The 14,299-nt window shown below is 38.0% G+C and overlaps 1 protein-coding gene across 4 annotated transcripts in view; it reads right to left on the bottom strand.

Annotated features, from left to right (window-relative positions):
* LOC111639710 (mediator of DNA damage checkpoint protein 1-like) overlaps positions 1-10,299 on the bottom strand; it is a 44,541-nt gene extending 34,242 nt beyond the window's left edge. For 3 of the 4 annotated variants that reach the window (XM_023385642.1, XM_023385643.1, XM_023385641.1), the window contains exons 1-2: positions 8,843-10,299; positions 2,114-2,215 (exon numbers count right to left, since the gene is read on the bottom strand). In XM_023385642.1, coding sequence (XP_023241410.1) covers positions 2,114-2,215; positions 8,843-8,861 — 121 coding nt within the window. In that variant the 5' untranslated portion in view covers positions 8,862-10,299. Of the gene's footprint in view, positions 1-2,113; positions 2,216-4,545; positions 4,751-8,842 lie in introns of all 4 variants that reach the window. The other variant, XM_023385644.1, reaches the window with a different exon arrangement.
* Between the last annotated feature and the right edge of the window lie 4,000 nt (positions 10,300-14,299).

Here is a 14,299-nt window from a genome sequence, read left to right as displayed (position 1 = left end):
CTTATAATAATGGATGCTACTTTGAGAGCGCTTCACATCCAGAGATGGACAGTAAATGATGGAGGATATAAAGTGGGCTTTTATGAGTGTTCCTCCGTACTCGAATTTTATTCTGCCATAGTTTGATGTAAATCAACAAGAATACCGAATTTTCGACTCGGCCGAAAATAACACTTTTATGCTTTAACGTCGTCTATTAGCATCTTTATTCTCAATTAATACAAATCTTCCTTTGATAAAATCCTTTCTAAATAATAACTTTAAGGGGCCAAATTAACAAAAAAAATAATAATTTTTAGTTGGAATTAAATAAACTTTCAACTAACATTTTTAATTATCATTTACACTCAATTGTTTTATTATATTCGACGATAATCGATTTATATAGACTTAAGATCAATACAAAGTCTTTTATAACTTTTTCTACTTAAAGAATTTTACCCGTTTTAATAAATTATTCCTCATTGTATAAAAACAAAACTAATTCGTTCGTTGTAAAATAAAAAAAAGGGGATTAAATATCAAAACATCGCACGGTTATCGGAGAAAAAAAGGAGGCTCCGGCGAAAAAAGTTCTGAATAGATCCATTATAATGGGAAAATTTCTTGCTAAAATGTTTCATTTACTAGATTTATCAATGAAATTTTCCAAATATGAGATTAAAAATTCGATTTCGGGTGTCTATTTTTCTAAATATTTCATTTAAAGCGCGTACTTTCTTATCCACCTATCTCGACAGTAAACGCGTATTATATAGCCTATACATATAACAAAGTAAACACAACGTTTAAAAACACTTTTCTTTTTTCAATTTTGGAAGTTCGGGGGTCATTTAAACGTTCAAAATGATAATTTTGCTAATCTTAAAACGTTTTTTTGCATTTACCAGAAACTGGTTTCTGTAATTTTCCGAGAATTTGATGGCCAGATAAGAAATTTGTTCGATGTTTAATAATTATAATCACGCTATTTAATAAATGAAAATTTTCGTATTCGTAATTGATAAGCTCTGTGTCTATGTATTTTAAAAAAAAAAAAATAGAAACTTATCTAATTAAATTACTGGGATAATTTCCAAGAAAAATAAAAGTAAATACCAACGGTTTAACTACGGAATTTATAATAAGAGTAGTTTAAGAGTCCAATGGCGATTGGAGAAAATTCAAAAAAGGAAAAAAAGAATTTATATTCCAACAGTTTGCGGGGAGTTAAAACGTTGGAAAAAAAATATTGGAAGAGTTTGGGGCGATTCTGCAAATTTCTGATTAGAAAAGGTGAAAGACGAGGTCGAGAGAACGATCGTGACAAATATCTGAACGTTAACGGAACAGAAAACGTTGCAAACAGAGATCGGAGTCGCTAATCTTTATAAATGGTGGTAGAAGACGCGTGGCCTGCAGAAGCCATTCAACTTTACCTCCCGTTAACGGGTACGTCCGTATAAATTAGATCAGGATTGAGAAAGATTTGTTTTTCTGTAGAAATAAGAATTGAACGCATTGGTCAAACAGAATGGCATTTTTTTTTTCTTTCCTTTCTCCTTTAATTTTTCCATTTGCCAGCTTCTATTTCCGTCTATTGCCCGTTCCGGCAGCAACCGACGACAATTTTCGGCGGTTCTAGCCGAAAACCGTAAGGATTCGAACCCAATCGGAACGTCTACGGATTTTGCTTAAGAGACGAAGAGTGGAGACGAAAGTTACGGGCAGAAAATATGGAGAAAGTTGTACGGCACGAAATATTTTATCATAGAAAAATTAGTTTTCGCATGTGCAACACGTGTGCACGAAATGTTTCGATCCATTATATTAAATCTTCTGGAAGAATGGTTCTTTGTGGAAACGCGACTCATTCCATCAATAAACCTTTGTGAAAGTCCGGGATAAAATTATCCTTTAAGGAAAATCGTTAATGGGTGCACGGAGATAAAGGAAAAAAAATCCGCTGACCCAAAACCCCGGGTAGAAGATTATTGTCTTAAAAAAAAAAGAAACCAGAAAGAGAGATCCACCTTAAGAATGTCATTTTTAAATTAGAAAATAAAGAATGCTACCGTCAATTAACGACGACACCGCCAACCCCGAAGTAAGTAATTAAAGAGACCAAACTTACCTTGATACGGAGGTCCTGGGCTTTGCATATTTGGTCTGAAGTGAGGCGAAGCGGGGGGAGGATAGGCCAAGTCGGGATTACCTCCTGGATCGGGGCTGGTGGCTGTGTACGAAATAGGCAGGCGTTACGTAAGTAGGTACGAAACCAAACATAGGTTGAAATGATTAAATAAATATATTGTTCGAGTGTAAAATAAATAAATAAATTTTTCAAAAGACGCTAATCATATTCTAATTTAATCTAAAAATCTTAAAAGATAAATTTATCCGAAATAATCCAATTACCGTGGCCATAATTCAACTTAATACGTTAAGTCAATACGAATTATCCTTAATCATTTTAGTTCGTATTATCGTCAACAGATGGCGCAACAAGTGGTTTTTATTTATCGCGTACCATTACCATTATTACCGTATTAACGTAACGGTAATTTAAGTTTAATTCGCCTTTTGCCGCGCTCAAAAACGAAATACGGGCCGAGGAACGACGGGTAAATAATTTCGGCGGGTTAAGAAATACGGCAAATGGCGCGGCGGACGGGAGAAAAACGTATCTAGGCGCGTGTTTCGTACATGTCCCCGGCACGAAGGAAAATTTTCGATTTTTCCTCGACGGGCAAAAGGGGAGGGACGAAGGAAGAAGGGAGGCCAACGTGTCCCCCGAGTCACATCACGTCGGGGTCGTTAATCAAGTCACGCAATGCCCGACAGCTGCGGGTGACACTGCTAGGAAGGGGGAAGGGTTCATCTGCATGCCGACAGACAGTTCCAGACAATGGATAGGGGAAAGGGGGCGGTAAGTGAATTTTTTCCCTCCTCGCTCTCTCCTTCCTCTTCTTCTGCCTCCGGGAATTCCCTCACCGCACGGACCCGCCGAGTAAAGGTAAAAGGTCGACCGACCGGGGCCGTACCGCGGTCGGCGGGTCCTGGAAGGCGAGGTGGCGGATTCTTCTTCTTCTCGGGCGTCTTTGCTGCAACCAGTTTGCAAAGTAGATTTCTGGATTCTTTGATGTTTTCATGGAGAAGCGAATTGAATGGAAATCTCTTTTGAAGAAGAAAGAAGCGTCGAGCTTTGAATCGACTCGAGTTGGCAATTGGTTGGCTAAAAGGATTATTTGAAAGTACCGATCGGCGTTCCACCAGAGAATTGACAAAGATTTGCAATATCGAGATGTCGAATATTGAACATGCGCAAATTACCAGGCCAAACAGTCGAAAAGGGTCACAATCCGGTGACGTGGACCGAAGCGAAAGAGTCCACGTAAAAATGAATTAACAACGTTTATCGGATAATTTTCATTTGCAAGATACATTCATTTACGTTCGGGTAAGGCCACTCGGTTGGCATAATCGTTATTAATCTTACAATACAGATTATCTTCCAATTGATTTAATAAATTACAAATTGCATTAGAATAATTTCCGAAACTTATCGTACTAAACAGCAAACATTAAAGTTTTGTTCATTTCAATTGTAATTACATTTTAGCTTCTCTCATCACAAACCGAATCCAAGAATGTTTACGAAACTGGCGCGTGTTGTCCCTTGGGTTATCCGGGAATTCCTCCAGCAATGGGATTTGGTTGCTAAGCCTACCTATCACATTTCTTTTCGATGAAGTGAAAGCTCGTTTACCAAATAAATTTCTCGAAAAACACATTTTTCAACTTATAAACAGCCACATTAAGACAAGTGGCACGTAGAAAAGAAAAAGACGAAAAAAAAATATAACGCCTCTGTAGGAACCGCGCGGAAAATTAAAGTATTTTTAAAAACCCCAACCCCTACAAATACCTTAGAACCCGGCTTTAAGGGTCGACCGACGACGAAGAATTAAATTTACTTAAGACGGGAGAAAAAAAAAGCCGCCCTCTCCGCGCTATTTGGCGTCGAGAATGTAGAAATAAGGAAAACTGCCACGAAATTTGGCGGGTGTAGAGGTATACACCCTAAATCGCCCCGAGTTTAAGAACGGGTAAACAAACGAACAATGCGCAAAGCGGGTACCCGGACGACGTTTTTAACAAAGTCGAATTAAAGAACCTGGAAAGAATGCACGCGCTTGTATTGGCTGTAAAAAAGGAAAAGAATTCTAGTTTTAGAGAATAGAACGTCTTCGAATTTCAACCGGGCAGACGATATTCTATCCAATCTTGTCAGACGAAGCCATTTTCGGTCGTCGGCCATCCTTAAAGGGGGTCGACGAGGGGGGGAACGTCGCGTGTGACAGGCCACGGCTCCCGGGTTTCAATTAGGTTCGCCTATTAGTCTAGGGATGACGAAGGGACCCAACTTGGTTCCTATGACAACGGCGGGGGTGGAAATCGATGGACCGGCCCGACGTAGGTTGCTATGGCGACTTCGGAACCCGCGGGGCAAAGGCGTGTTCTGTCACAACCGACTAAGGACGAGGAATCAATTTTTCTTCCTACCCGACCGTCCACGTACGTCGAAGGTCCGAGTCTGGCGTGCCCCGTCTAATCCTTAAATCCGTCGTTCGAGGGGGACCGACTCCGTCGGTCAGTCTAGTCGTGTTTCTCCAGTCGACTCGGCTAAAATCCTTAAAGAATTCTAAAAATAAAAAGCCAACTCTCCACCTCGCCTTTCCTCCTTTTACATTTTAACCGCTTCCTTCGACTAAAAAAAAAAAAAAAATGAAATTTTCTACTCAAATATTTACACAAAATTTACTTTTATTCTCTTACTTAAACTCGGATTAAAAACGTTTAAATTTGCAAATACGTATATATATATATATATGCGCGCGCGATTTTTTTAAATAGAAAGAAGGGGAGCGACAAATTTAAAAATTCTCAAAACGCGCGTGACGTCACGTATGGCGTCATCGACGGGTTGTTTCACGTGACGTCATATCAGGAAGTAAGTTTACGAATTATAAAATTTGGTCGAAGGAGATTGATAGTTGTGGCGCAATTCCTTTCGGGTTTTTTTGCCTTTTAGTCGGAAGAGAAAATGTAAAAAAAAAATGCCTCTTTCGACCGATCTATCACGTAATGAAGTAGGTTAGAAAGTAAATGAAGTTGTGACTGTAAAACAGGCAGAAGTAATCGATGGCGGTCAACGCTCTAACCTTGGCATGAATTTCATTTGTTGTTGTTTAGAAGTTATAACTATGTTTATGGTGATTCGTGAAGAGAGCGGCCGACAAAGGTTTCGACGAGGACCAATGGCGAAACGTTCCTCGCGCGTTGCGGTGTCCTGGCCGACGGCCCGACAGTCTCGGGCTTCCGGGACCGGGACGCCCCCCCGACGACGTCACGACCGGAAGGATGCGTGTCGGGCGCGATCGAAGTTCGATCGTAATTCGAATTTGAAACGGCGCGCTTCAATCCCTGTAAAATTCGTCAAATTAGACTTATTATGCCGCTCTTTCTCTGGATTTTTTTTTATTCGAAAAAATCGCAAAACTTTTATCGATCGTCGTCGATTGTTAAACGGGCGAGGAGAAGCGACCGTAACGAATCGAGGGCGTAAATAACAAATGTCACCGTCGGAAAAAACAAAAATAAAAAAAAAATAAAATGTAAAAAGTGGGGTAATTCGCCACGGTTTCCGCCGGGTAGATTTTAATCCGTATTCTACGTCGGTGGAGAATTTCAGTTCCAAAGGGTTGAATAGGCATTTTGATGCCTCGTGACAACGAAAATCGATGGGGTCACGTGCGGATATTGTTGTAACCAATAGGAAACTATAGCGTCGGTCACGTGGTCGGATGGTGACGTGACCTTTCAGGTCGGTCCAGAGGTCTGCTAGTGGCCAGAGTTATAGCGTCACTGCGACAAAATGGCCGACTGCCCAGCAGCCAACTAAATATCTTTCTATTCCGACTTACGTAAACTATGCGATATTAAATATAAAAAGAAAAAAAAAAAGAGAGAAAAACGGCAAGAGGGGGGTAAAAGTACAGGAGGAATGTAGGGATGGCGAAAACGTTTTCATTTCTTGTAATGGAAAGAATCGAATCTCATCTTGGAACTGTAGATGGATCTAAAGCTTTCAGCATCTCTTTCTACAGAAAGCCCGGGTACTAAGGACTCCATCAACCTGTACAACCTTTTGCTTCTCTAGCCACTCTTGTACGCTACGTCCACGGTTGCCATGACGACTGGCGTCGATCTATTTCTCTCCGGGGGGCGGAGGGCAGAAAAGTGTTTTCTGTTTGTCGGCTAATGGTCAATTTGGCAAGCTACTATTTGAAGACTTTCTATTGAAATTTAAATGCCAATTTATTTATTTATTTCTCTTTCGCCGTTGGCCTCCTCCTAATTTAACGCCCGGCACCGAACGGGTTTCCTTAAAAATTCTTTAAAAACGGAAGAAAACGCCGGTTACGGTGATGGGGGTGGGGATTTGCAGGCGCCTTACGAAAGACGGGAAAATGGAGGCGAAGCTACTATGAGTCGCGCTCGCCTCTACTGGTCATGCTACCCATCGATCTGACCCATGTTCTACCCACACGGTGGCCCCATTCTGCCCGGGATAGGTAAATACCAAAGCCACTCCTCTTATTCAGCTCGAAAGGGAGGGAAGGGAATACTGAAGAGAAACGTTGCCATAGAGACAAGATCTCCGCGAAGCCGTACCCGAACTTGCAGTCCGCTCCAGCTAATCACCAAACTCCTGTTCTCGCGTATCGTGCATCCGACCGGAGCGAAGGAAATTTGAAATTTCGTCCAGCGCATGCGTAACACGTACACTAGTTTTCCCTCGTGTGGAGGCGCTCTCTTCGCTCTTACCGGACGATCAATAAAGAATATTTAAAGGGAAGAGAATTAGTCGTAATGCCATTTAAACTTCGCTTTACGTTTTTCTTCCATTCAACGTGTATTTCTTGCTGTTGTCAATTGAAAGGAATTTTTGAATCAACATTTTTCTTCTCCCCCCCTCCGAAAACTAAATCCGAGTTGAAACGTTTTCGAATTATCGAACTGTTTCGCGCAGACCTTCCTTTATATATACTGTACATACACACACACGCGTATAACTTATATAATATTGTCGATTTTACTTGTTAATAAACACATTTATAGCTGGATTTTGATACGTTTAGTGGATTTTCCTTCAATTAACAGAATTGGCCAAGCATACGTTTTCTCACTTGGCCGATTTTCCACACGAAAATATGGGTCGCTTGTACTTTTTTTATATACGTATGTACACACACCGGCACGTTTCTAAATGGTAAAATCCTCGTCCCGAAAGTTTTCTAAAGGGTCGTACGGGAGAAAATGGTTCCCAACCTCGCAGATACCGAATATAAATCATCTTACGCAATCGACTACGAACTGACGTCGGGTTTAAATACATTAATAACTCGTAAAAAAAAGTCCATTACGTAAAAATTGGGCTAAACGAAAATATTTTATAACTTATCTGCTTTTAGGCAATTAATTGGTAAAAGTTTTTATATTTTCTATTAACGAAAACAGTTGTTTGACGATTTGAAATTTTGGATTTTTCTCCGCTCTCTTCTTCCGGGCATCCTCTAGTTAATTTTTATAATGGCTTTCTTATGTTAATGATTTTTTAAACAGACTAAAAGAACGATTTTTACAATAGCTGATAAACTGTTAGATGAGATTTTTTCGAAACAAAAACTCCTCGTCTTTTATGCAAGTCCGGAAAAATCATTCCATCTGTCTCCTCTCTCACCCCCCGGTTTTATAAGTTCTATATTTAATTTCTAAAATTCTGATAAGGGGAGGGAAAAAATCGATAAAAACAAATCGCCTTCCCCCACTTAAAAACTTGATAAAAGTGTATCTCTTCACAAGGAATCACGGGAATTTTCAATGTGAAGTGACGTCACAATTCGAAATGGCGAAGAAATTCGAATTGCTGACTTCACGCCAGATTAATTTGATTTCGTTTAATTCTATGGTGTAAGTAATTACTCGATTAACCAATTAAGAACTCGTAATCTACGTTATCGATAAAATTTATTTACGTAAATAATTTTTATTAATATTAAACACTTATGTACCGTACGTATATCACACAAAAGCGTAGGTAAAGATCTATATAATGCGTGTGCCTAACAGAACCTAAGCTTTGTTCGTCTAGAACGAAACCCGCGAGGTAAATATATAGAAACAAGTGATTTTTTTCGTTTGATTGTTTTGAAATAAGAAATTTATTCGACATCGGTTTGCATTTTTCCTGGAAACACGGGCCCCTATGTAGCCCCATTTTTTTGAGGAAATAGGGCCGACCATTGTAAGTACGCAGGGGTGTATGCACGATATGAGCCTAGGTTCATTGTACCAGACGGGCCCTTATCACTTCACAGCCCTATTCTACACGTACAGTTAACTGAAAAGCACTCGAGTCGAAATTTAATATTCTATCTTAACCTTACCTGAACGATAATATAATATTTCGAGTATTAAATTCTGTGTCTGTCGGGAAGGAAGAGGAATTATATTATTAAACCCCCCTCGATCCCTGGTAAATTCCGCATTAATAATTATCACCGGCGTCGATAGGTGTTAGTTGGACGTAACGTAACGACGTTAAATGAAAGTTAAAGGTTTCTTAATAAATTTGACGAATATAATAGGGGGAGGTTTTTTTGTTTTTTTAAACGAAAGTATATACGTCAGCGGATTCATCATTTGTCTTAGTCACCCACGTGGTTGCGCAAAGAAGACAAGGCTAAGCAATACGTCGATCGTTTAAGAAGATATAGAATAAATGAATTTTACTCACCTCCGTACCAGGCCAACATGACGAAATGCAGAAAAACAAACTATTGAGTTCTATAATTCTGCCCGGTAGAAATATTAAAGCGTTATGCTTCGAAAGACATGGGATGTACTAAAGACGAGCCATGATGTAAAGATAAAAACGTCATACGATGCAGAATTCCCGCCAAAAATTGGCCAGAATGCCGCTCAAAGATGTCGACCGCCTTCACAGTCGGTAGTTCGAAGCCCGACTGCCAGCTAGCTAACTGGCTACAGCCGAGCCACCCCCTCTTCCATCTACAGCTCGCACAGAAACATACCAGCATGCACACACACACACACCGGGCTGGTCTGACAGCAGGCGGTTAGGGTCGTGGTATGCAGGGTCGTCGGTCCCGTACCCAAGTCCACGGGGGAAATGGAATATTGACAGACGAAAATATCCAACAACGTTGCCGCTGCCGTGCCGATTCTAACTAAACCGGCTGCTCGTTCGCCTTTAAAAAATATCAAATGTATAAAATCGAAACGTATGTCGTAGCTTCTTCTTCTTCTTCTTCCTCACACACTCACACTCATCAGTCGATTTCGTAGACGAAAATAAAAGATGAGTTAAATTTTTTTCGCTAAATATATTTTTTTTTCTGCTTTGCTACTTTCACTCGGCAGGTGGTGCGCCTGCGTCTTTCGATACGTAGCCCGTCGTCTTGTCTTTCTCAATCCTCTTTACGGTTGCGCGCGCACCTTAGAAACATCGTCCGTCTCTTGGTCTTAGATGGTTCCGTTTGCTGGACAGCCTACCTTGGGGGTAAATGTATTGATCTGGATCGCATCTGAAGCGATGGCAACGTTGCTGACCCTTTACGTCGAGGAAATCCAACGCCTGCAAATGCATCCTCTCCTACTTAAGGTTACCGTAGCAGCAGAAATGTGAGCGATTTGTGTGTCGTCTGTTTCTAAGAGATCGAACTTATGACGTCATTTCCTGCACATCGGCCTCGTTTCCATTGTCGGAGAAGGAAATTTGAATTAGTTTCATTTAATCTCCTTTTACAAAAATAGTAAATTTATAAATTCATTCACTTCGTTTAAAAAAATATCGCCATACTACTTATAACTTATAATATATTACGTTTTATACGTAAAATTTATATTATAATAACCTTGCAAAGAATTAATACGTAATACAAATGCCTATTTATCTTCGCCTTTCGTATATAAATATTATTAGCTTAAAATGGATCCGATGAAAAATTTGCCCTTATCCGTTGGTTCCGTTTAATAAATAATAATAATAATAACAATAATAATAATAAACAAACTGTTGAATTTACAAAAGCAACATTCTTTTCGAATAGCGCCATCTCGAAGTGTTTTAAGAAAGTATTTCTTTGCTTTTATTATTTTTTTTTCACGTTTTTAAATACCGGTAAATCTCAATTACGTTTATAAATTTCAAAAAAAATAATATGATTTTCGCCTCGATTAAAAATAGTAGATTTTTTTAAATGATTTTTTAATAAACTTTATTTCCAAATTAATTGAAAAAATTAGTATTTCGTTAATAAATGTTATCGAAATTTTAACAAAATATACTTATTGGATTTATTTAATAATATTAAAGTCTTAAATTATGTTAAATTAACTTCTAATATTATTCAATAATTTTCTAATTTAATCTTTTCGGATCGTAACATTCTCCGATGAGAAAATTATAAAGTATTTTTATTATATTTGGCCTTTTCAATTTGAAACGGTCTCATTGGATAATAGGCGATGACGTATTTCAAAAATTGTCGAATCGTATTACTTAATTTAAAAGTTTGAATTTAAAAAATATTTTATTAAGCTAATCGTAATTACTTAACAATAATGTTGATTTTATTAAATTATTTTATACGGCAATTAGTAGAGAATTATGTTAATCGTGTTTAACGTGAAAGTAGATGGTAAATAAATAAGAATATAAAATGTAATAAGCATGAACTATGCCTTCTAATGAACACTTCATCTGCCTGTACCTGCCTGACCTTAGTCACGTGACTAGACAACACGATCAGCACCCTTCTGGATTGTGGAACCCAAAACGTGCCTAAGTCAGCATCTCTGTGTTGAAAGACCTCCCACATAAAAAGATGAAGCTAAGAAACAAAAGTGTAGATTTTCTTTATAAGACTTTGCCGTCAATTTAACTAGGAGAAAATCTGATGAATCTTCAATTTAGTTAGGTGTGTGCATTTATTTTCTTTGCTACAATTGAAATTCTTGCTTGTACGTGTAGTCTTGTGTTTGTTTGTCGAAACATTGTCTTAACTGTTTACATTGATACCAGAGTTGGAAAGAAATGTTATTCGCCAACGAATGACAAGATTTTGATAATTCCTGCAAACTTTTTTGTATTTCTGGAATCTTTTGAACAGAGAAAAGAAATGTGCTGTCCAGTTATATCAAATCCCGAGAGAGTTGGAGAAGGATTGTATGTTCTTCGGGGCATCCCTCACTATCGAAATGCTTCTTCTTTCTCACGTCTTCTAGAATTTATCGCTCCATCGTCAGAAAACATTCTCAAAGACATCTGGATTTTGAAAATAAAGTACTTTTTCTGTATTTTTTCTTTTCTTTATAATAAAGAAGAGTGTGTATCAAAGAAACTAATTTTCTTTTCAAACTTTATAAGGTCTTATTAATGTGTGTAGAGAGTATGCAACGGCATATAAAATAGCACGAGTTTCCATGTTTGCTTACGGTTTTCTGGAAAACACTCACCGAAGAAGGTGGAAAAGATACTTTTTATTTCTAAGGAAAAATTAGGTCAAGCTTAGTTTCGATATTCTTAATAAAATATCGTACAAAATGGTATCGAGTACATTAAGATGCTTAGAAATTCTAGATGATTTTTACACTATAATAAACATTCGACTGGATAAACTTATTAAAGTAATGCGAAGGTAATAAATTAAATTATTAAATTAGTTTGTAAAGAAATGATAATTCCGCTAACAGAAAATAAAATGGCAATTTTTGAGGAGTAGAAAGAGAGAATCTCGCTTTTGAACTGCATGTAGCAGACGTATGGTATATAACAACCAAACTGCGTAGCTACTACCGCTCTACCATCCTAATCACGCTACTCGTTCTTTCCCCCGGTCAAAAAAAGAAAAATCCCTCCAGAAACTCGGTCGCTTCCATTATGTCTTTTATCTGGCTTCCCTTCACTCAGCCAAGGGCCTGAGACCCCACGCCTCTTCTCTTCATCCATCCCCTTTTCCGTACCCTCCCTGCGGTCGCAATGCTGTGATTAAACGCATTCCCCCACGCAGAGAAGGTCCGTAATCTCAGAATGGATCGATATTGCATTCGGGGTCCGTTGTTTTCGCCTTCGTGTCTCTCCCAAACTGACGTCACAGCTCTTTCCCCCGACGGCCATCTTTCTTCCATGGCTGAAACTTTTATCCAGCTATAACTAATCATAAAGTGAACTAGATTAATTACACTTATCAATAACGTAATTATGTTAAACGTTCGAAACGTAACGAAAAGATAATTCGCCGAAACGGGAGATAAAGGCAGAAAGAAATTGAAAAATTAAAATTTTTTAAATATATTTAAAAATATGAGAAAAGCGAAAGCAATTTGTAAAACGCGCGCGCCATATTTAAATGGGGCTAAACATCAAAACTTGATGACGTCATCACAAATAACGGAAAATGAATTGTTGACAGTGTAGTCGAAGTTGCGAACTATTAATGTTGATATGCACTAACATTTGGTGAACTACAGAAGCGATAAATTTGGCAACAGTCCAGAGTTCATGGATCGATCGCTCACTCCTTCCTCATCCTTACCTTGATAGAGGCGCATGCTCTGTCGTTGGACAGCCTCTCTTTGACCAACGGCGAATCTTCCGAAAGCTCTCTTTCTCCTCTCATGCAACGAAACACCTTCCTACCGGAAACAATTTTGCTTCATCACGAAACAAAACACTCAAGATTGCACACCAGCCATAACTAGTCCACAAGTTATTATAAAGTTACATCCATACATAATTGGCGCCAAGCGGAGAGCAGGAGAAAGGCACAGCGAAACGCTAAAGAATTTTTCCAATTTTCTTTAAATTCTCCAATAAAAATACCAGAAAATCTGACATTTTCCAACATATTCTACCATTAAATTTTCTATACTTCACCCGTCTATCATTACTACGTTATAAAGCAACTTTTCTATAAAATTACGGTGTAAACGTTGAAATTTTATAATTTTATGTATTTTAAATTAGATTAAATTTGTAGTAAAAATTGATTATGATAATAATATCATTAAACGTACAAGTTTTTGTGTTTTTCTGACATTTGTCTGAAGACTGGACAGTACAGATCAGACAGATGGAGGCCACAGGATTAAGTCTGTCCTGCCGTGTTGCTATGGTTACTGAACACGGTTTTGTCCACTTCAAAGAAATAGAAAATAGAAACTAGACTCTACCTACAACCAACGAGAATCCTTTTTTTTTTTTACAATCTAAACAAAACCTCATCCTTTCGACAATAATAGAGTATAAAAAAAGGAACACCCATTTAAACAACGTAATCAAGGAAAATAACATTTTAAGACCGCCAAAAAATATATTTAAAAACTTAGTTTTATATAGAAATTCTTTAAAATTTTCTAGTCGAGGAAATATCAAATCCGACATTAGTTCCTTAAGGCCAAAATAAGAGTCTTCTTCGTTCAGAGACATCTAGAGGTCGCAGTTGACGTCAGAAGAGTTGTTTGTCCAAACTCCGACAACATCGACATCGGCCTGGTTCCAAAAATAGAATACCAGACCAGTCATAGAGCTTCGATTCCTTCCTTCTAACAGCTTTGCTCCTTCAGCCGTATATAGTACACGTACAATACAACATGTACAGCAAAGAATTCTACAGTTGTTACACGAGCCGACTGCTTTGCCACGTCACTAAAACACCCCAATTTTTTTTATTTCTTTTTTAAATATTTTCCCGACATTTTTTACTCCTTTCAAACTCGTTAAAATTAAAGTTAAAACGATATTCCGTACTTTATAAAACGGAAATAAAAATCAATAAACACGCAAACAGAATGCGCGCGAGTTGTTCGTTGCCCAAGCGAAAATTTTTCTTCTTTTCGTAAAGTTCTATAATTTTTTCTTCTTATTATTTTTTTATTATTACTTTATCGAAATTTTCGTGAAGAATTTAAAAGTTTTCGCCCGTGATTTAAACCGTAATATACTTAAATATATACAATTTCGTCGGAATACGTCGTATACGTGAGACCGTTCCGCTGCAGCCACCGCCATTTTGAGAGAATATCCAAGTTTATTCTATTGATGTGAATATACCAGCTGTGCCTCTACAGGTAACATTTTGAATACAATAGATTACAAATAGTAAAAATATCTATATAAATACCGTATATCAAATTTTGATTTTTGAAAAAATAAATAATAATATTTAAA

The sequence above is a fragment of the Centruroides sculpturatus genome, unplaced genomic scaffold (genome assembly GCF_000671375.1).
Source record: "Centruroides sculpturatus isolate CEXI.00-Female unplaced genomic scaffold, Cexi_2.0 scaffold1369, whole genome shotgun sequence".
NCBI lineage: Eukaryota > Metazoa > Arthropoda > Arachnida > Scorpiones > Buthidae > Centruroides > Centruroides sculpturatus.
This window is presented reverse-complemented; position numbering and strand designations above follow the sequence as displayed.